The sequence below is a fragment of the Clarias gariepinus genome, chromosome 20, assembly GCF_024256425.1.
Source record: "Clarias gariepinus isolate MV-2021 ecotype Netherlands chromosome 20, CGAR_prim_01v2, whole genome shotgun sequence".
Classification (NCBI taxonomy): Eukaryota; Metazoa; Chordata; class Actinopteri; order Siluriformes; family Clariidae; genus Clarias; species Clarias gariepinus.
In genome coordinates, this window is record NC_071119.1 from 1,731,127 (window position 1) to 1,755,000 (window position 23,874).

Sequence of the window (23,874 nt, forward strand, 5' to 3'; positions counted from 1 at the left end):
TATGGTTATAGGATGATGTCCCAGTTAGAAGAGACGCTGGGGCTATCTCTCCTGGGATATCATCCTTCCTAAAAAGAAGCATACACTCCTCACCAAGCCGTGTAGACTGACATCTTCCCTGGTGGGGAAGAGCTTCAGGCAGCTGATTAGGCTGGTGCTCTACTGCACACCATGGTGGTTTTGCAGGCTTAACAGGCTGACCTGCTGAAAGACTTGAGCACTGGCGGGGCTCTACAACATCGTTCCTGGAATTACGCTGAGCCACAGACCTGTCTCTTCGTGCAACAAAGCAGACAGTCCATGCTATCGGCTGTTTTTATGGCTGCGATGGTGTTCCGCAGAGTTACCTGTGTTACCTGTGTGCATTCCTCCTTGATGCCCCATCTCGCCTTCTGGCCTGTTTGGCGACGCTGTTAACGTCGCCACTAGGTTCGGGAAGCGAAATCATATGAACAAGCCTTCGGGAAAGTCCTTCCCTGCCATGCTCAAGGGTCGGGACTGTCGGCCACCCAGCCCCGACCGGGTCTGGCTCTCGCGAAGCGCTAAACGCAGGAGTAGAGCGTTATGAGCCGGGCACCCCCTCATAAGACTGGGGTGCGGCGTGCTACGCTTTACAATCAGCTTTGAAGAAGTCGGACCTACGTACTGTCTTCATCACAAAGAAGAAGTACTGGGGTCGTCCAGGACTGTGGGGGTGGCTTCCCCCAGGGAGGTGCACATAGAATTCCTTTCAAGGATGAAGTGTTCTCCCTGGCACCTCCAGGAGGTCGGTGTTCCTGCTCCGCCACCACTGGTGTTTCGGACAACACCGGGCTTGCAAGAAATGTTAGTTTTTCGGTTTTTCCTTGCCATGTTCAGGATGCCGAACAGCTAATAAACCACCCCCCTCATCCCCCCCCCAGTCTAAACGCAAAGACTCTGCCCCTTTCGAAGAAACTGGCAGCGTGAAAGCTACTGCCAAGTTCAGAATTCAAAATGTTGACTGTCAAAGTGATTGCTCTCAATCCAACCAAGGGATTGGTTTTGACAATCGATCTGAAGGACGCATATATTCCACACGGAAATATTGCCACAACACAGGAAGTTCCTGAGGTTCGCTTTCAGGGGCGAAGCTTACCAGTATCGGGTCCTTCTATTTGGTCTAGATAACCCACACATTAGACAACTAGCTATGCTGGCTCAGTCTTAGGGGCTAGCGCTTCAACATTGGGATGTCATCCTAGCTCATCTTTGTTCCTGGATTGAGACTCAACGCCATAAAGGATTCTCTTTCCTGCTTAGAATACAATATTTTGGGTGTCACCTAGGATGCGATTGCATCCTGAAGGAAACCAAGCTAGGCCAGAAAGTGACTGTTATACAGTAAAAGTAGTTATAAAGTTACATCACTTTCAGATATTTGTAGGTCTCATGGCAGCTGTGTCCACGGTAAAACCTTCGGGCCTCGGCACATGAGATTGTTTCAGTTGTGGCTAAAAGCCAGGGAATTATACTCAGGGCCATACCCCCGAGGCAAATAAGGCTTACGCGCCAAGGGCTTCATACACTTTTTATGTGGTTCAGACCCCGGTTTTTGACGTTGGGTCCCACTCTACGTGCGTCTTTTTGTCGTCGCAGATTCTAACGATAGACGTTTCCCTCACAGGCTGGGTTGCGGTCTTGAATGACCGTCCAGCCCGAAGGGAGCTGGAGAGGCTTTCTTCTCGTGTGGCACATTAATTGCCCCGACTGGTGGGTTTATTTTGCCCGGAAACACCTCCTCCAGCAGTTGAGGATACCATGTCCTAGTGCGTACATAATCGCCAGGGCGGACTGTGCTCGCGCTGCTTGAATAGCTAGCGCACCAGGTTCCCCTTGGGGGCACAGGACAAGTCCCTCAAGTGAGATTTTATAGTCTGGATGTTCATGCTACTCCGGGCTCACAGGTCCTTGAGTCAGTCTCCCAGAGATTGTTCTGAGACCTTGTCCTTTGTGCGCACATGCTTCACAACCTTGGGAATGAGATGCTGCGCTTCAATGCCGCACTGCCCGCGAGACTGGATGTCCTTTTTAGACAAAATTGATCTGACGAATGTTACCGGTTCACTCCTATTTATAACCTGCAAGTGCGCTTCATCAGATGACGTCACCTGACCGAGGTTATATATGCTAAAAATTTGGCGTGTTTGGCACACACATGCTTCACAACCGGCAACACAAAAAGATGTTCCCATAGCGTTTTCACGCAGCATCTCATTCCCGCCTTTTCAGGGAACAGGGTTACAGCAAAGTAACCCGAGACGCTTTCTCTTTAACACATCAGTGTGCTTTCTGGTGGTTAAAATAGCATTTAAACCATTACCATTGCTGCTAAGTGCTCTTGTAATGGAATGATCATCATTATCACTAATGAGAAACGCAGACTTGCATGACCAAGTTACACAGGTACAGTTAGAGTGGACTAAAGAAATACAAAAAAAAAACTGACATGCAGAATTTAACACAAACCTGCGACATTTCACTAGCACGGCTGATATTTTTTTATAGAATATTAATAATACATTTTGTTATTGAGTGAATTATTTGTACAGGTGCATCCTGGGGCTTTTTAAATACTTCTGTTCTTCATGTAAAATGCTCCTAATCTTTTTGAAACTATGTTTTAAAATAGCATAAAATTCAATTTAAGACATTTTATACAGTGTTGTGTAGCTGAGAAGAGGGTCAAGGCATTGCGTTCTGAGTGTCAGTGGTAATGTGAATAAAATCAAGCTGCTCTGGCTTCAGCTTCTTTTCATGCAGCCTTCGGTATTCTTTATGGCTATATTACAGAAAATGTTGTTAAAACACATCAGCAGCAATACCTGGATAAAACATCTATTTAACATCTACATTGTCCAATAGTATCAATAATAACAAGAATAACTTTAAGATTTGTAGAATTTTCATTATCCATATTATTTATCAGTTAAAGCCTAATTACGTAAGTTAATTATAATGTATCGAATGCAATATAAGCAACTTATTTCCTATTTATTATTTTTCCCGGAATAAAGCTTGCTTTAGACTCCTTCAAAAGAAGACGATATCCTCGTGTAATGCAGGACCAGTTCTTTGTGGAACTTCCCAGTTGAACACACTCTCCTTGAACATTCCCCACAGGTGGGTATCAGTTGGTGTAAGATCGGGGGAATAGAACAGAGGACAAAGGAATTGATCTGCCACCTATTTTAAATTCAGTCCCCGTTCACAACCACTTCTCTATACGCGGAAATAATACTTAACTATGAATACTCCATCGATAGACTCATCTCCAACAACAACTGCACAACAGAACTTTCTTTTCACTACTGTGAACACGTGCGGCGGGGGGTTATGCCCCATTGACAAACACAAATGCACATCTGAGATGCGTGAGCTTCAGAACTGTACATTCTTCGAGAAGCACTATTTTGAGGGCAGACACTGATGTTGGACAAGAAGGCCTGGCTCACATTATCCACTCTAATTCATTTCCAAAGGTGTTCTACAGGGTCTACAAACCCAGACTCGTCCATCTGATTGCCAGACAGAGAAGCACGAGTCCTCACTCCAGAGAACACGTTTCCGCTGTTTTAGACAGACAGACAGAACATGTGCTATAAGATCCACTAACCAGTAAAGCATCCTTGTGTACTAACATAACCCAAAGGCAAAAGGTGATGGTGGAAGAGGTGAAACGTGCAGACGTAGTCAGGTGACCAACCAATCAGATGCACTGGAACAGAACTCAGCAAAAGCAAATGCCATCAAGGGGCCACATGGTGTCACTATACACCAATTTATTCATCATTAGGATCAATAACTTCTTAGTAATTCATCTATCTTTAGTATGCAATTGACAGTGGATCATGGGATGGATGGATGGATTGATTGATTGATTGATTGATTGATTGATTGATTGATTGAGTGGCATGATGAAGCAATGGGTAGTACAGCTCCAGGATCTTCAGTTTGGGCCTAAGCTCTAGGTTCCTTTCTGTGTGGACTGTGTGGGTTTTCTCTGGGTTCTTCAGGTTCCTCATGCCTTCTGAACTCCTGTATTGGGTGGATGACACACACTATGACTGCAATCACCCAAATGAGGATGGGTTCACTGTTGATTCTGGTTCCTCTCAAGGGTTCTTCCTATTGCCATCTCAGGGAGATTCTCCATCAGCACTGTCGCCCTCGGCTTGTTCATCAGGGACGATCTGAACATTCTGAATTATGCACATTTTCTCACACATTTCATAGTGATTTCTATCATGTTTTTTTTTTTTATTAAGTAACGCTGCTTTTTATCTAAAGACTGTTGATCAGTAACCCAGAGTCTTAACCAGAGAGCTTCAAAGCAAATGAACTGCACATACACATGGAGTGAGAGAGACAGAGGGAGAGACTTGACTTTTAAGTGCCTTTTATTTTAAACATCCATGACTGGCTACCTTACTAACACATAAAAACATTTTGAATGAATAAATGAATAAATATTTAGATACATAAATTTAATAAATAAACTAAATGGATAAATAAATGCCTGCACGATCACATAATAATTAAAATCCTATAGTGAGTTGTTAGTGAACATCTATACAGTAGTGATACATGCTAGTGCTAGGGGTAGAGTTTCACCTCTGGATTTGGGAGCCTTGGAGCAGTATGTTAAACCTACAGCACCAAATTTACGTTTTTTTTTTTTTTGTTTGTTTGTTTGTTTGTTTGTTTTTACCCTGGCCCTAAATTTGATAAACAGATCAGTGCTGTGGTTCGGTCCAGCTTCTTTTTTTTTTTTAACTTAGGCGCTGACAAAACAATAGATGTAGATTTTATTAATTAGGTGCCTGGACTTAAGATGTGTGTGATCTTTTTTTTTTCTTTTTTTTTATGTCTTTTATATTATTTTATTATTTATGTTTAGCACCATGGGCCACTTCTTGTTGTTAAAGGGCTATACAAATAAAGTTGTTTAAAAAAAAAAAAAGAAGATAAATATATGTCTTAAAAACTTTTTCTACTCTACTGTACATACACCTTCAAAAAACTTTTGTTTATAAGTTTATAATGTTAAAAAAAAGTTGTTTGTTTGTTTGTTTGTTTGTTTGTTTTTTGCATAAATAGTTTTACCTGGCCTATTGGAAAATTGATTAAAAAAACATGCTTTTAAAACTGACTGATAGAAAATGGCTGTCCTTGACATGTTTATCTCATTTACGTTCATTATGAATAACTGTTTCCTCATGTTGTAAGTCCTCTACCCTTTCAGAAGTAGACATGCTGTAAATCCATGTTGATGTTTAGTTGTAGAGCAGTCATTGTAGTGACAAAAGGTTTTTGTCCTTCCCTCCTGTATCAGAGGACTGGTGTCCGTATTCAGTGTATCCCATTCCAGAAAAAGTCCACAATCATCTCTGAATCTCTCTGCCTGTTGTTTTAGTGGTTTAAAGGCTGTAAATTTGTGACACAACATTGAGGCAACCAAATTGCTAGCAACCAGTACCCTCTCCTGTGGGACAACTGGGGCAGGACCCAGGTCCATTTCAGCAACTTTCCACCTACTGTACCCTCTTCACCAATGCCTCCCAGTTTTTTCGCAGGTATTTTTCCCCTTATGCAGGTTCCCAGGTATTTAAAACCTGTCCCTCCCCATTGAAAATTCTTTGGGAGTTTGGAAATGTGTTTTCCTTGCCACTGACCTGTAATAAAACTTTTATATTTGCCCCCAGTTGACACATGCAGAGGACGCAGCTTGACACGTTGCCAGACTACTGGTGTAGACCAGTTAAAAACCTCATGCAAGGCTGCCAATATTTCCCAGAATTGTTTGTAAAATTCAGCTAAAAGTCCATCAATGCCTGGTGCTCATCCAGTAGATTGCTGCTGTACTGCAGTAGCTAGTTCCTGAGGTTCGATGTCCATGACTAATGCCTCCACTTGTCCTCCTGTTAGCACCTTTATTAGTTCATTTCTGCATTGTGAGTCAGTAGCATCCTCGTGATATAGGTCTTTGTAAAAATCCACTGCAATTTTTCTCATTTCTTTAGATGATGTGCTGGCATCAGGAAATTTTTAAGTACAGCATTTGGTTGTGTCATCGGATTTTGAATACCATCAAAGTACAGTGGAGCCTTGGATTACGAGCATAATTCATAAATCTGGAAGCGGGCTCGTATTTCAAAATACTCCTAAACCAAATCAAATTTTCCCATAAGAAATAATGAAACTCAAATTGTTTGTTCCACAGTCCCCCCAAAAAATATATTAAAAAAATATAACGTAAAAATAAAACAAATTAACCTGCACTTAACCTTAAAAAAAAAGAAAAAATAAATACAGACAGATAAGTGTTTTACCGTTTGTGCACGCAGGCGCTGTGTGTGTGTGTGCGTGCATGCGTGCGTGTGAATCTAAAGTAAGCTCCCCTCTCCCCCTTCTCATCTTACATACTTACCCTTTCTTTCTAGAAATCCCTCCAATGACCCGAGCGACACACTAATGATTGAGCGACACACTAACGGAATCACTGAAAAAAACATTAATGTTTAAAAGTGACTACTCTTAAATTTATCCATGCAAAAGAGAGATAAGAGGAAAGAAGAACAGATGAGGACAGCTGGAGCAAAAAAGAAACCGCCCATGTGATATGATGTCTTTTTTTCTGATTCTTCCTCTTTTTGTCATTTTTCTCAGACGAAACCCCTCCCTTTTTTTCCTTAGTTGTGCCAAACTGACAGATTTTTGGAATTTTGCTAAAGAAGCAAGAAACTTGTCTGTATGTGAGAAGTAATCAGATACCTCCACAGATTCTCCATAAGTTGCTTCCAGAAAGTCATTGATTTAATCTAGTGTGTATGTTCAGGTGGTTACGGGGTTCTCCTTCTTTTCTTCAGCAGCAGCATTGTTCTGTTTCCTCATACATGCTGTCTTCATTGTCCTGTGTACCATCTTCCTCATCTTCCATGTGCACATCTCTTAACTCCAAATCAGGTTAGCCGTCCATACTACTGTAGCTTCTTCTGTCACACTTCTGCGGTCACCGCAATCATTTTATTATTCTTCTGTTCATCTACAGCGTTCTCCAGGGTTCTGTTATGTTTTCTATAGCTTTCCTATTTCATCATTTTTTTACCTGGTTGTTACCAGGATTTCCCACTACTGAGCCCATACAGTATATTCTATGTCCACACCATTGTTGTTGGTTATACATTTTCACGCTCCACCAGTGTGGCTCTACCTCCATTTCCCTCCATAACCTCACGGCTCTGTGTTTTTATCTCACTCGACAAAAAAAGACAAAAAAAGAGAAAGACAGACAGAGACAGACAGACAGAGAGAGGCAAAAAGAGACGGAGAGTGTGAGAGGTGAATATTAAACACCATTTATCGTGAGACAATTAAAGGAAGAAATCCATATTTACATTTTTACCCTGTGTGCATGTACAGTATATACAGTATATACGTTTCGGTGTCGGTGGTGGTGTGCTGATCTGCTGTACTTCTTCTGGGGAGACGTGAGAGGCGGGGTCAGTGTTAGGGGCGGGTTTAACCGATCACTGTACCGACATCGGGTTTTACACTCACGGTGTTTACAGTAATGGAAGTGTGTATAGAACTAACCTGGATGAGCTGTGACTCAGGTGTGTCGCTGCTCTGGGAGTTGGTGACGTCCCAGCAGACTCGGGCTCCTCGGTGTTCCCCAGACAGCGGTGCACGCTCAACAAAATACAGACAGAGCTGCACTTCCTCACCGAATGCCCCAAATATCAACACGTGTGCACCGAATTCCTAAACGAATTCAATAAAATCATCCTCAACTTCAACTGCCTCCACGACCCTCACAAACTGCCCCACCTACTGGGGGAGCCAGGGGCAAGGGACACTGACAGCACAATACACACACACACACACACACACACACACTGATAACTGGTATTATTATTGTTATTATTATTATCATTATTATTATTATTATTATATGCTTCATCTGAGTCACTTTATCTTTGACTTTAACTAAATGTCTTTACTCTTCTGTTTTATACAAATTTACTTCTTATTAAGTTTTTTATACTATTCTGTATTTTTTTTTATCCATTATTACTTTTTCTATACTATTCTTTTTTATCTACTTATGTTTTATTTACTTGTGACTTATTTTTAAACTTTGGCAATAAGAATATAAAAAAATTTTTTATAACAATAAAGCAACTTTCTATCTTAAGAGAGAGAGAGAGAGAGAAAGGAAGAGAGAGAGAGAGGGAGAGAGAGAGACAGAGAGGGAGAGAGAGGGGGGGAGAGAGAGAGAGAGACAGAGAGAGAGAGAGAGGGAGGGAGAGAGAGAGAGAGGGAGAGAGAGGGAGAGAGACAGAGAGAGAGAGAGAGGGAGGGAGAGTGAGGAAGAGAGAGAGGGAGAGAGAGGAAGAGAGAGAGAGAGGGAGAGAGAGAGACAGAGAGGGAGAGAGAGGGGGGGAGAGAGAGAGAGAGACAGAGAGAGAGAGAGGGAGAGAGAGGGAGAGAGACAGAGAGAGAGAGAGAGGGAGGGAGAGTGAGGAAGAGAGAGAGGGAGAGAGAGGAAGAGAGAGAGAGACAGAGAGAGAGAGGGAGAGAGAGAGAAAGAGAGAGGGAGAGAGAGGAAGAGAGAGAGGGAGAGAGAGAGAGAGAGAGAGACAGAGAGAGAGAGGGAGAGAGAGAGGGAGAGGGAGAGAGAGAGAGAGAGAATGAGAGAGAGAGGGAGAGAGAGGGAGAGAGAGAGGGAGAGAGAGAGAGAGAGAGAGAGAGACTGGTGTGTTCAGACTTGCAGGTGACGCCTACAGCATTATTGCGTGTGTGTGAGACAGAGAGAGAAGGTGTGTGTGTGAGAGAGAGAAGGTGTGTGAGTGTGTATGTGTGTGTGTGTGTGAGAGAGAGAAGGTGTGTGTGTGAGTGTGTGTGTTAGTGAAGTCTCTGGTCACAGCACTGATCTGGTGCTGTAACTTTATCGCGTGCTGTAGGGCAGAGCTCGGTTACCGGACTAACCCCGGGATGAAAACCAGGTAACACACACTAACGGGTTATTATTTTTATTTACAAAGAAACAAAACAGTCTTTTTCCTGCTGTTTTTATTTCCCTTTTCTCTTTTTTCTTTGTTGGTTTTGTGCCAACCTGCTGTGTAATCTCCCGGCCCGGATGGCGGAGTTTTACGGTAATTTCGGCGGGTTACAGCGCACGTGCTCGCTGCTGGTGGTGGTGTGTGTGATCCACCTGTCCGTGGTCATCGTCTTCTACCTCAGGAACTTCAGCACCCTCGCGCGCATCCCGACCCCGGTGCTGAGCCTGCAGCACGAGCCCACCCTCGCACCCGAGAACAGCACGCGCAACAGCAGTGCACTGGGCACACCAGAGGTGGACATCAGACAGGGGGACAATCAGACCCTGCAAGAGTGTCCCGAGACTCCACCGCGCTTAGGTACTGCTCTGTCTGTCTGTCTGTCTGTACGTCTGTCTGTCTGTCTGTCTGTCTGTCTGTCTGTCTGTACGTCTGTCTGTCTGTCTCTCTGTCTGTCTGTATGTCTGTCTGTCTGTCTGTATGTCTGTCTGTCTGTCTGTCTGTCTGTATGTCTGTACCTCTGTCTGTATGTCTGTCTGTACCTCTGTCTGTCTGTACGTCTGTCTGTCTGTATGTCTGTCTGTCTGTTTGTATGTCTGTCTGTCTGTACGTCTGTCTGTCTGTCTGTCTGTCTGTCTGTATGTCTGTCTGTCTGTCTGTCTGTTTGTCTGTCTGTCTGTCTGTCTGTACGTCTGTCTATCAATCTATTTGTCTATCTGGCTGTCTATCTAATTATCTACCTTTCTGTCTGTCTGTCTGTCTGTCTATGCTCGCATGGTCCCAGGTTCAAACCTCACGACCACATCCCTACCCCTGTTGGGCCCTTGAGCAAGGCCCTCAGCCCTCAACTGCTCACTTGTACAATATAATGAGATAAAAATAAGAAAAGGGGTAGTCATGAAGTCATGGTTGTAAAACGTTGTTTATAATTAAAACAAAGGACGCCTTCAGACCTCTGTACTGCACCTGAATGCTTCACACACACACACACACACACACGGTGCTACTGATGCATTGCCTAACACACACCTCAAGGTGAAGGATAAGCTTCACCCGGTGATGGAGTCTGCACACTTACCGCCAGAATACATGAATACAACAACTGGAAGAAATGAAAAGGGACTAAAAATCTGGTTTAAAACTCTGGTCTAGGAGGAACATCTGCCCTGGACATTTCAGTGTTTTTTACTCTCACCAAACCTGATTTAACCAATGAGCTAATTACCTAATGAGCTGAGGACAAGTGAGTAGGACAGAGGGTGGGGGTGAAAGAAAATGAGAGAAGAAATGAAAGTGAGAGATGAAGATGAGGGTGGAGCTGAATCAGAGTGAGGGACAGAAGCGGAGGGGGATGTGAGACAGGTGAGACAGGTGAGACAGGTGATCCTGCTGTAGTTCCAGTTGGGCCTCATTCTCTCTTCTTATAAATTCCAGTGCAGTAACACATCATTACATTACACAAAGTAACATAACTACATGGATTTAAAGTTTATTGAAAGGTCCATGCATGCTGTGATTGAAAAAAATATTTCTATCTATCTATCTATCTATCTATCTATCTATCTATCTATCTATCTATCCCTATGTGTGTTTAAATTACAATAACACTTTTTATATGGATTTTTGTAAACCTCTCTCTCTCCCTCTCTCTCTCTCTCTCTCAGAGGGTCCACTGCATGTGGACTTTTCCGAGCCAGTAAAGTTGGACAAGTTGCTGAAGAACCCTGAGCTGTCTCTGGGTGGACGCTACATGCCGAGCGAGTGTGTGTCTCAGCAGAAGGTGGCGATCATCATCCCGTTCAGAGACAGAGAGATGCACCTCAAATACTGGCTCTACTACATGCACCCCATACTGCAGAGACAGCAGCTCGACTACGGGGTCTTCGTCATCGAGCAGGTCTCTCTCTCTCTCATATACACACACACACACACACACACTTGCTGCAAACGAGTTTAGTCACATTCCTCTTGATAAAGATCAGGATGAAGGGCCAATATGAGAATACAATACAGAGATTAGTGAGATATGTGTAGAGCGTTTCAAGAAATACTCACGGTTCGTTAACTTTATATGTCATGTAGAGAAATATCGTTTAAATGATTTTCAAATATGAATCCTAATAACACATGCCGAATCTTTAGCAGAGTTCAGTAGAGTAGTCAAAAAATGTACTCAAGTCAAAAGATATTCGGTGAAATATATATATATATATAAACACACACACACACACACACACACACACACACAATGTGTGGAGCAAAAAGGTATTTCGTCAGCACCAATTGTGCAAGTTCTCCCACTTACAAAAATGAGAGAGGCCTTTTTCATTATATGTATACCTCAACTATGAGAGACAAAATTATAAGAAAAAAAATCCAGAAAATCACATTGTAGGATTTTTTAAGAATTTATTTGTAAATTATGGTGGAAAATAAGTATTTGACCAGAAACAAAACTGTAGACCTGCACCAGGCTTGGAAGACTGAATCTGCAGTAGGTAAGCAGCGGTGTGAAGAAATCAACTGTGGGAGCAATTATTAGAAAATGGAGCTAAAATCCCAGAACCACACGGGGGACCTAGTGAATGACCTTCAGAGAGCTGGGACCAAAGTAACAAAGGCCACCATCAGTAACACACTGCACCACCAGGGACTCAAATCCTGCAGCGCCAGACGTTTCCCCCTGCTTAAGCCACTACATGTCCGGGCCCGTCTGAAGTTTGCTAGAAAGCATTTGGATGATCCAGAAGAGGACTGGGAGAATGTCATATGGTCAAAGTAAGAATGCTGAGTTGTATTCAAAGAACACCATACCTACTGTGAAGCATGGGGGTGGAAACATCATGTATCGTGGGATTTTGAGTGAAAACCTTCTTCCATCAGCAAGGGATTGAAGATGAAACGTGACTGGGTCTTTCAGCATGACAATGACCCCAAACATACCGCCCGGGCAATGAAGGAGTGGCTTCGTAAGAAGCATTTTAAGGTCTTGGAGTGGCCTAGTCAGTCTACAGATCTCAACCCCATAGAAAATCTTTGAAAGGAAGTTGAGAGTCCGTGTTGCCCACCACCGGCCCAAAACATCACTGCTCTAGAGGAGATCTGCATGGAGGAACGGGCCAAAATACCAGCAACAGTGTGTGAAAACCTTGTGTAGACTTACAGAAAACGTTTGACCTCCATCATTGCCAACAAAGGGGATAGAACAAAGTATTGGGATGAAATTTTGTTATTGACCAAACACTTATTTTCCACCATAATTTACAAATAAATTCTTTAAAAATCCTACAATGTGATTTTCTGGATTTTTTTTTTTTTTATTTTGTCTCTCATGGTTGAGGTATACCTATGATGAACATAACAGGCCTCTCTCACCTTTGTAACTGGGAGAACTGGCACAAAATATGGACAAAATACTTTTTTGCCCCACAGTAAATATATATATGCGCTGAAATGTGTGTCTGTTTTGGCAGATAGAGAAGTTACCGCAGTATGAAGTTGTTCTTTTACAAGTAATGCCACGGATCCATCATATTTTTTTAAGCATAAAAATGTACAACACGTGTGTTGACAATTAATTCTGTACTGAAATATACTTATATATTTATAGACTGTTACAGTAACATTATATGTACAATTAAAGTTAACATATAATCACACAAACATGAAAAACAACCTTCTATACTCACCGCTAGATTGTACACTAACCGCAAGATCCCACTAGTAGCAGCACGGATTTACGGCGTTCTGCAAAATTAGAGAAGGTACAGAAACTTTTGTTTGCGGATGCGCACTGAGCGTATGTAGGTCGGATTTACAGGTAGGATAAACTTATAGAACGCCGGCTGAAGATTTTTATTTTTTCCAATCATTAGTCAAACGGAGTCATGTGATTATTGTTGCCGCGTCTGATTGGTGTAACAGTCAGGCGGTAGATCCACCGACTGCATGTGTGGAATAAACGGTTATAAAAGTAACGAGTCGAGTGGAGCCGAATGTAGCGGAGTGAGAGGAGCGTTTCTTCTTCACAAATCTACTCAAGTTAAAGCAAAAAGTACGTGGAAGTAAAACTACTCATAGAGGTAATTTTTTTTTTTAAAACGTTTCTCACGTAAATGAATCGGAGGAAATGCAACTCATTACTACACACCTCTGATCTTTATTAATGCATCACACTAACGCCATTACTTTTGCCTTTTTGGTCTTTAATTTGTCACTTGTTCAGTATTCAGGAGGTGACAGGAAACGTCATTATATCTACAGATTTTTCGGGTTTAATCCAGAAGCTGCGACGTCCCGTGCTATCGCTACAGAAACGTTAACACATCCGAATCAGCTGTTTGAACATTTATATCACCATCTTCTGACCAATCAGAATCCAGAATTTTACAAGCAAAGGATTTGTTTACTATATGAAAATGTGCAGCTCCAGGAGTCCAGGCTCGCGATTTGGGTTTCGCTTGTTTGCATCGCGGCTAAACAAATCACCCGGCTGCAGGAGCTGGACATGCGGATTAGTTTTTCATTCTCTGAACTTGACTTGCTTTCTTAGCATGCTAATTTGTTAGTCAGTTAGTCAGTTTTGTTTTATTGTTGTTGTTACTTGCGCTGTTCATGCGATAGCGTTTACCGTCGCTAACCTCGATCCACATGTTGTAATACACAAGCACCATCTGTTGGAATGAACGCGGGAAACAGTGTATAAAGAGGAGTTCCGGCTGTAGCGGAGTGTCATCAGTAACCTTATCGTCATGCTGAATGAGGAGTCGACCGCGCGCACCATCCGGATCAAACCTTCGAAACACAGAGAGCTTGTCACCAGTTTCACTTCCTGAAAGTGATGCAGTAATTTTAAAGGGGGCGTGGCTACATTTTTAAAGCTCTAGTGTTTATTTAATAATTTTATATAATTGATTAAAAGATAAAAACAATAAGAAGTATTTTTTTTAAGTATCAAAAACATGAAATATTTTAATATATTTATATTAAAAAGAGTTTAAACAACTTGATGTAGAAAATTCAATATTTTAAATATTAAGCTCTACACCCAATCTAAATCTAAGATCATTAATGGATTCGCTTTTTACACCAGCTGTAGAAATAAGATTGGTGTGTGTGTGTGTGTGTGTGTGTGTGTGTGTAGGACGGTGATGAAACATTTAACCGGGCGAAGCTGTTGAATGTGGGCTACAACGAGGCGCTGAAGGAGTACGACTACAACTGTTTTGTCTTTAGCGACGTCGACCTGATCCCCATAGACGACCGAAACCTGTACAAGTGCTACGACCAGCCGAGACACCTCTCTGTGGCCATGGACAAGTTCGGCTTCCAGTAAGGACAAACTGAACAGAAACAAATGAAGCAGGTAGAAAGAGAAAGAGACGGACAGACAGAGAGAGAGGGACAGAGAGAGGGAGAAAATGAGAAAGAATGAGAGAGGGGGGAGAAAGAGAAAGAATAAGAGAGAGAGAGAGGGAGGGAGAGAGAGATGAGGAGAGAGAGAAGGCTGTGATTTGCCTGTGATTTGCTTGTGACAGTCCAAGAGTAAAGATAAAAACATAAAAGAACAGCAGGTTTATACCGCCGTCACTGCTTAGCAACCGTTGCTAGGCGTGACCGGTTGGCAGAATTCTCTGTAAGTAACATTCGCCAGCCTAATAGTTTCTGCTAAACAGACTTCAGTCATTAGCTTAAAGTCCATACGGCATGTCATGTCTGTAGCTGGAACATAATCAAAGAATGAAGATCAAAGAAATGATTATATATTAATGTACCGCTGTTAAAAGGCTGAGCTTCAGCAAAAGGCATCATTGGCTGATAAAAGGAGGGAAAAAAGCATGAGGATTGTTTACAATCTCCACCTTTTTGCCGCCTCACACTAAGAAGGTGTGTGGAGGCTTCACTCACACGTGACCCCGCCCTGATTTAGACCTGCATCTAGCAGTCAGACGTGCTTGGACAGTTTATATAAAGTGACAGTTTGCTGTAATTAACGTCAACTTCTGGTGTGTCAGTGACTGGCCCAGTAATTACAGTGTGTGTGTGTGTGTGTGTGTGTGTGTGTGTGTGAGAGAGAGAGAAGCCATTTACTATATAATAATTCAAAACATTTAAATCAATGAACGGATTATAATCACTTTTTTTTTTTAATTAAAGGGTGCTAATACTTTTGTACATTTTACATGACATTTCGATTCTTTTGTACGGATTCATTGGTTATTTAAGAGTTTTTGATTTAAAAGATTTTTGTGTGTGTGTGTGTGTGTGTGTGTGTTTAGGTTACCTTATAATCAGTATTTTGGGGGCGTGTCCTCTCTGAGTAAAGAGCAATACCTGAAAATCAACGGCTTCCCGAATAACTACTGGGGTTGGGGTGGTGAGGATGATGACGTCTATAATCGGTGAGACAATCACACACATTCTTACACACACAAACGCACAAACACACACACCCTTAATTAATCAGCCTGCTTTCTTTGTGCAGTTTGTCGTTTCGTGGCATGACCATCTCCCGACCCGATCACAACATCGGAAAGTGTAAGATGATTCGTCACGCAAGAGACAAACTGAACCAACCCAATCCTCAGAGGTAACACACACACACACACACACACTTCAGGAAAAGAAAAAATATCATGTATATTATATTAACACTGTATATTACCAATAATATTATCATATATATCACTATATGGGGTGTGTCACACTTGGGGTGCTGTGTTTGTTCACAGGTTCACCCGAATTTCCCGCACCAGAGAGACAATGGACACAGATGGGATCAGCTCTCTGGAGTACAGCGTGGTGGGCTGGGAGAAGACCCGACTCTACACCAAAATCGTTGTGGACGTGGGGAAGGCTCCGCACCTCTAACATCTTAAACGGCGCTGGCTTTTTTATCACTTCAGGACCACGTCAATGAGCATGGAGAGTACAGACAAAACAAAAGGACGCTGTAGATGTGTTTACTTTTATTACATTTGGCAACCGATTTGAACGTTGTGATGAACCCTAATGAGAAGTCAAACGCCAGGAGGTGTTAGCTGGTGATCCGGAGCGGGAGGGAGTGTTTGCAGTATGCGGCTCACCTACACACCGACCTGACTGGAAATACGAGAGGTGAATGTGAGTGGTGTCACATCACACCCTAATTGCGGTTCTCTCACAGGACCAGAAGAACCTGAAGGACCACAAGTCATCGTGGAAGACATACACTGCAATCTCAGCTTTTTATTATAAATATTTGTAATGTGTAAGGGCGATGATTATCACGTTCTGATAATAATGTTTCAATATTTATCACGAACCCTGACCTCTGGTGCTGGTATCAGGTACAGGTCCGATAGTGTGCTCATGTTCTTGTGGAAGTCCTCCACAGTCAGGTGGCACGCTGTTGCACAACATGGTTAGTAGACCATTCTCACACATCGAGAGCTCATGCTGGTTTTGTTTTAAGCACTTTAAATATTGTATATTCATACAGGGATTTAAACCCACAGCCTTCCACCTACTTGGGGATGTTCGAAGCCTTAACCAACTGTGATTGTGTACAATCACAAAGTTTACAGAGGATCACAGGTCTGGGATTTGCACTCACAACCCAAGCATAGTGCTCAGTAATAAACAGAGATTTGGGTTTTGAGTTCATAACCCTCTTGGAGACCCCATGGTCAACAGTCCCCCCTACAAATCCGAACACTGTGATTTTGTGATGACTGGGCTTTGAACCCATATCCTTCTGGTGTTTGCTTTCGATTCATTATTTTAAATATCATCTGACTGGAGTCGTACAAGCTCTTTGCTGACATTTTGCGCTATCGATATATTGCGCTAGTGTTCGAATTTGAGCTTATAACCTTCTGGTTAATAAAACAGAGCCATGATTTAAACAAACTACAAACACAAAGGAGAGTAGTTACAAGGCTTTAGTTAAGGACACATTGTTGTCTCTTTTTCAGGGTAGGGATTTAAACTTTCAACCATCTGGTCACTGGAAGAGAACCTTTATTTATGTATTAAAATGTAAATGGATCTTTGATAGTCAAGGGATTTAAACTCAAGACTCAAATGTTGAGCTGAAAAATAAGTGCCTTCTCTTGAGAGCCACAAATGGTTTTTTGTCAGTGCTGGGATTTAAACTTGTAACTTTCTGGTTCAGAGTCATAATTAAAAACAAAACAAAAAAAAAAGGTTTGTAGTCTCCCAGGGATGCCAAAGTTGCTCTCAGTCAGTGCTGAGATTCAAACTCACAAACCTTCTGATTATTAGAATGCAGAAATAACCAATTAAAGGGTTAAGTGCCTTTTTCTCAAAAACTAAAAAGTGTCCTCTGTCAAAATTAAGATTTGAACCTATAACCTTTTGGTGCATAGAACAAAGCATATATGAAAAACCTGTACATACTAAAGCTCAGTAGTTTTTGGTTTAGTTGCCAGGGTTGGGATTTGAAGTCTCAACTTTTTGGTCACTGAAACATGGTTTTAAAAAGTTCATAGGCCCACTCTCGGGGATGCAATCTCAGGGGATTTACACTCATACCCAACTTTCCTGGGTATTAGAATAGAGTTTATATAAAGTTATAAAATTAAGTGCCTTTTTATTGAAAACCACAAAGGGTTTTCTGTTAATGCTGGGGTTTATACTCATAACCTTCTGATTATTAGAAAGGAGCCATATTTAAAAAGAAAAAAACAAAAAGCAAGATAGTTATGGGTTGAGAAGTTTTAGGTCATCTAATGTTGTCATGGTTAGGATTTAAACTCGCAACCTTCTGGATACTCAAACAGAATTAGAATTTAAAAAAAGCTTTAAATGGTTTACTCTCAGGGATGCAATGGCTCTTTGTCAGTGTTGGAATTTGAACTTGAAGACTTGCTGGTTATTAGAATGCTATTTACCAACCATTAACGTGCCTTTTTTTTTAAAGGACCTAAAGAAGTCCTCTGTCAAAGCTGGGATTTGAACTCACAACCTTCTGCTCATCAGAACTTTGCTTCCACTGCCACCACATGGACACAGATTTGTTACATGACCGTCTTTTTACTCTGTAATGTATTTACCTGAGCAGTGTGCTCCGAATCACATGACTTGCTGTGTCGGGGGTTAAAGGTGAACTAACAAAATAATAAAACAGCTTTGTGATTGGTGCCCATCATCTCTTCTTGCTGGGAGGTTATATAAGGATGAGTGTACAGACACCGAGGGGATAATTCATACCACAGTTTGGTGACCTCGCCATGAGTACAGTGTGCAGTGGTGCCACCAGGTTCTGTGTTCTTGAAATATTGAATCTTCCTAATCCTCAGACGTGGCGTGTACGCGCTGGATTAGACAGCGAATGATGGGCGTTTGGGTGGTGAGGTATTTAATGTCAGAGTTCCATGTGAAAGAGGAAAGAACAGAAGGTAAGAGTTGAAGGAAGGGTGTGTGTGTGTGTTTTACTGGGTCTAAACCTGTTCATCCCATCGAGGTGTACTCTTTAGGAATACGAAGGTCACTAACCTGATCGAGTGCTCCCTTTTTTTTAAGAGTTTATTAAATAATCCCCCTGAGAACCCATGTCCTATGGTCGATTAATCGGGAATGTAAGGTGATGATTACAGTATTATGTAAAATATCAAGGGCTTAGATTTTCTACAGAAGCTGTTTCCAGTTTAACAAGGGCATGTACCAATACGAAATCACGAGATGATACTTACACTGGGAACAATTGATTTGTATCATGCCCAGGATTGCCCCACCTCACCCACTGCCCCCCCCCCCCCCCCCCCCCCAAAACACAGGAGTTTACTTTTGTGCTATGGCTAACATTATTGATATTCCTGGAAAAGACGTGAAAAGTTACGCTCTCGCGTGACTGAGATTGAAGTCTGCTACATGCTCACACTGCTACAGGCTTCACCAATGATGTCGCACCTAAACAGCAATCAACTTCGGTTCTCAGGTACGATTGGCTTCCATCTGACTTGATCTGTGCCTGGGTATGCTGTATCGTTCTCGAGACCACTTTTTTTTTTCTTTTTCTCGGGCATGGTTCCTGTCCAAGGAACTGTCATGTTCTCGCTGATCAAAATGAACCAGGTCAAGTGTTCTCGGAAACGATCCCAAGCTCCTAATGTTTAATCGCAATCATGCTAATGTTAAACCTAATTACAAGAATAAAACATTATAAAAGATTTAATTTTATGGTTGCAGTCTCTCTCTCTCTCTCTTTCTTTCATCTTTTAGTGTAGTTCAAAAAAGACAAGCGGATATAAATCTCAAACTAGTTGTTTTTAATTGAACACCTTTGCACCTAATGAAGCTGTTGCCTTTCTTGTGCTTGAAAATCAAAGTGGTCTATTAAATATGGCCAGGGGTTTTCTTCATAAGAATTTGATGGCATTGCGTTCTTGTGAATTTAGCGCATTTGTTCTCCCCGCCCATCAATCAATCAGCGCAGTGTTTGCCAGGGTGCATTTTTTTTCCTTTCCCGTTGCATTCTTTTTATTAATTTTCATTTTCATTAATTTTTTTACTCAGGTCAGAATATGATTTAAAAAGTATAATATTTTTAAAAAAAACATACTAAAAGTAAAATTACAGATTTTAAAAACTACTTTAAAAAGTAGAAGTACACAAAAAAACTACTTAATTACAGTAACGCGAGTAAATGTCATTTGTTACTTTCCACTATAAGTACAATGCAGATATTGAAATATTTTCTGTACCTTTTTCAGTTATGGTGCACTGAAGTACTGCAGTAGCTGTTATCCTAACTAGGTTATTCTATTATCCGAATAAGAAGTTTTTAGTATCATCAGTTATTATTATTTATCGTTTTATTTTAAATGTTTATTTTGTAAAGTTATTGTAATATGAATCTATAGTAGACTATTATTATTGATTGTGTCTGACAGGTCCAAGAGATATAGGACAGTAGCAAATGGCTAATTTCATTTAAGTGATGTGATGAGCGGCGCAGTTTGAAGTTTAGTTTATTAAAGAAGGCCCGTGTCAGCCTTATTTTAGTTTTTAGGCACGGGCAAACAGAAAAACAATGGAAGCAGATTGTCAATTGTCCAACATAATTTAATACTGTTAACATAAATGAATAGCGTTGGTACAACACATTGTTCAGTTGTAAATTAAGTTGATGCAACTCAAGTAAATTTAAATTTCAAGCCCTGGTCAACAGAATTCTGTGAAGGAAGGAAACATAAGACAAACGGGATAAAACAGAGATTTTTATTTTACACCAGCAGCAACTTACAAATGAGGTCTCAATTTGAAAAGATGTACAAAACATAAAACACCACAAATAAGTATTAATCATAGAAAAAAAAATTAAACATCAACAGAAACGTTTTGTACTTTATAACTGTCCGTTATGACTTTTAAATATGACCGTTAGAGACGGTTGGTCAGGAAACTCCTGAAGTCAGATGCAGACAGGACACTTTCACTCACAAACTCCTGTGGAAAAATACAGAGATAGATTCAATTAAAATTCATGATACTTAATTTATCAAATAAACAATATTTATACTTTCTTCCTCTCGCTTCACAACTCATGAGAACAGACCGAAACCAGAACCGAACCGCAGATTAAGCACGCGCATATAACCCTCGGTGTTTTAAGTGTGATTAAAAATACAAGAAATAGCTTCAACCAAAATAACGTGACTAAACATCGCTAAACAGAAGGTGACATTTATGTTCAGTATTTCGTTTCTATTTAGAAAGACGGGAATTAATTCCTGCTTACCTTTTCCACACGCGCGCCAAACGTTTGTCTTCTCAACACGCTGTGTTCTCTTCTCGCGATGTCTTCTCGCGATATTTCCGGTTTTGCTATTTCCGGTTTTCATAGTGAGAAGATCTCTTTGGTTTATCTCAACATGATTAAATCTAATACATGTTAAGTTGTTGAATTTCATGTAAATACAACATGATTTATTCATGTTTATCTTGGAAACATGAACTTATTATGTACAAATCACATATTACATTTTAGTACATGTAACAGGTAGCCAGGTTCATTTTTTCAGCGTCTATACTGTATGAAATGATTTTATTTGGATTATTTAAATGTCTTTTCCACACAACTCAGTGACGATTTGTCTCGTTGTTTGCTTTTCTTTTGTTTCAACATACGTCAAAAACTTTTGTAAAGTGCCGGAAGGGGAGTTAAAAGTGTTTTTTTGTTGTTTTTAGGACTGAATACTGTAACAGACTAAAATGAATTGACAGCAGCGTCTCCCGGCACCAGCACTGCTGAAAAGTGTGAAAGTGCTTTCATGGTCGTTTTTTTTTTACTTTTTCCTGTATTATGCACATTCTTGCAGGAAAACAACATCCTAGAAGAATTTCCGTCAGGTTTCAGGCTCCATCATAGTACAGAAACTGCACTAGTTAAGATTGCACATGACTTGTTTTTAGCTTCAGACCAAGGCTGCATCTCAATACTAGTCTTACTTGATCTAAGTGCTGCATTCGACACCATAGATCATAATATTCTCATAGACCGCCTACAAAATCATATAGGTATTCAGGGGCAGGCATTTAAATGGTTTAGATCATTCCTGTCTGATCGATACCATTTTGTAGATCTAAATGGAGTACCGTCTGATGTAATGCCAGTGAAATATGGGGTCCCACAAGGGTCAGTTTTAGGACCTCTCCTGTTCTCAATTTACATGCTTCCCCTGGGAAACATCATTAGAAGGCATGGGATTAGTTTCCATTGTTATGCTGATGATACCCAATTATACATCTCAACAAAACCAGATGAAATACCCAAGTTGTCTAGATTAACAGAGTGTGTCCAGGACATAAAAGATTGGATGACCAATAACTTTCTTTTACTAAATTCAGATAAGACAGAGATATTGCTCATCGGCCCAAAAACCAGCACACAACAGCTTTCACAATTCAGCCTGCGTTTAGAAGGATGTACTGTTACTACTAGCTCAACAGTAAAAGACCTGGGCGTGATATTAGACAGCAACTTGTCTTTTGAAAATCATATTTCCAATATCACAAAAACAGCCTTTTTCCATCTTAGAAATATTGCCAAACTTAGGAGCATCTTATCCGTATCTGATGCAGAAAAACTAGTTCATGCATTCATGACCTCCAGACTGGACTATTGTAATGCATTACTAGGTGGTTGTCCTGCATCCTCAATAAACAAGCTACAGTTAGTCCAAAATGCAGCCGACAGGGTTCTCACTAGATCCAGAAAATATGATCATATAACACCTATATTATCATCCCTGCACTGGCTACCTGTTCAATTTAGAATTAATTACAAAATAGTACTACTTACATACAAGGCTTTAAATGGTTTAGCTCCCTCATACCTAACCAGTCTTTTGATACGCTATAATCCACCACGTCCCTTAAGATCACAAAACTCCGGACTTCTGGTAATTCCCAGAATTTTAAAATCTACAAAAGGGGGCAGGGCATTTTCATATTTGGCTCCAAAGCTTTGGAATAGCCTTCCAGACACTGTTCGGGGAGCAGACACGGTTTCCCAATTCAAAAGTAGGCTCAAGACGCATCTCTTTAATCTGGCATACACGTAACTCATCCCATAACTTCATACTCCAGTACACCTATCCTGAATGGCAACTACGCTAATTCTCTCCATCTTTTCTGTATTTTTCTACCCATCCTGAGACATCTGGAGATTGTGCCAGCTTCAGTAGACAAAGGCCAACCCTGCGAGGTTTCTAAGGCATCTTGAGAAGGACCTGCTCCAGCTAGATTCTGCTTTATGATGGCTGGAGCTACACATCCTGCTCCTGTGCTTCCAGTGATCTGACCCCATCTGCCCTCTGCACCTACTGCTGAACTGAATCTACACAACTTCTGTTATATTGAACTTTCACCTGCACAACACACATGATGTTATTTCTATCTGTTATCACCCAGATGAGGATGGGTTCTCTGTTGAGTCTGGTTCCTCTCAAGGTTTCTTCCTATTGCCATCTCAGGGAGTTTTTCCTTGCCACTGTCGCCGTCACCCTTGGCTTGCTCATCAGAGACATTTCATTCATCATTCATTCATTTCATTATTATCTAGACACATTTTTCTCAAACATACACACTTCCAAATATTTTCTTTTCTTTTCTTTTCTAAAAAAAAAAAAAAAAAACTTTAATTTTTTTTTTGTGAAGCTGCTTTGGGACAATGACCATTGTTAAAAGCGCTATATAAATAAAATTGAATTGAATTGAATTGAATATTTTTATTTTAATTGTGTATACCAGTAAATTTTAAGTAACAGCACTTCAGACAGTTTGTACTTCATTATTGTATTGTACTTTACTTAAGCAGTATCGCAGGATATCTATAGTATCATCTGTTTAATTACTGCAGTATAAAGTTACAGCATAACTACAATATCAACTGCGGTATTATTGCAGAATTACTGCAGTTTTAGGCCTTGTTCACACGGCCGTTAAGTTTGTGGATAAACGAACGCACTCTGAACGTCCTAGACGTTTATGTTGTGTTTTGTAGCGGCGCTTGATTGACTTCTACACCGGCGTTGGTTTGTCTCTGTCTAACGTCAGCCTGCAGCCCAGATTTTTCCGCATTTCCCTATGTATATCATGTAGGATCATGGGATATAATCGGGCCTCCGAAGTGTAAAATGAACGCGAGGGAAACGAACTAGAAGCGGTTTCCTTGCGTTCGTTGGGTTTTGAACGGCAAGAAAAAGCTGCATGCAACGTTTTTTTAATGCCGTATAAACGCGCAGCCGGACAAACACACATCATTAAAGCCCGTGTGAACACTCTCATT

General features: G+C 41.0%; 1 protein-coding gene across 2 annotated transcripts; it reads left to right on the forward strand.

Moving 5' to 3' along the window:
- Nucleotides 1-8,856: 8,856 nt before the first annotated feature.
- On the forward strand, nt 8,857-18,775 carry b4galt1 (UDP-Gal:betaGlcNAc beta 1,4- galactosyltransferase, polypeptide 1). Of its 2 annotated transcripts, XM_053479520.1 has the most exons (7): nt 8,857-8,866; nt 8,905-9,440; nt 10,745-10,977; nt 14,224-14,411; nt 15,359-15,481; nt 15,565-15,669; nt 15,812-18,775. In XM_053479520.1, the coding sequence occupies exons 2-7, from the start codon at nt 9,161-9,163 to the stop codon at nt 15,948-15,950; spliced, it is 1,068 nt and encodes a 355-aa protein (XP_053335495.1). In that variant the 5' UTR covers nt 8,857-8,866; nt 8,905-9,160; the 3' UTR covers nt 15,951-18,775. The 2 variants fall into 2 exon arrangements, with proteins under 2 accessions (XP_053335495.1, XP_053335494.1); XM_053479519.1 differs by lacking the exon at nt 8,857-8,866 and having other exon boundaries at nt 8,871-9,440.
- Nucleotides 18,776-23,874: the final 5,099 nt, after the last annotated feature.

Excerpts from the sequence above, each read along its gene's own strand:
- b4galt1 (XM_053479520.1), top strand. The coding sequence starts at position 9,161 with ATGGCGGAGTTTTACGGTAATTTCGGCGGGTTACAGCGCACGTGCTCG. Across the intron at positions 14,412-15,358 it reads ATGGACAAGTTCGGCTTCCA|GTTACCTTATAATCAGTATT; the intron begins GTAAGGACAAAC and ends GTGTGTGTTTAG. Across the intron at positions 15,482-15,564 it reads GATGATGACGTCTATAATCG|TTTGTCGTTTCGTGGCATGA; the intron begins GTGAGACAATCA and ends TTCTTTGTGCAG.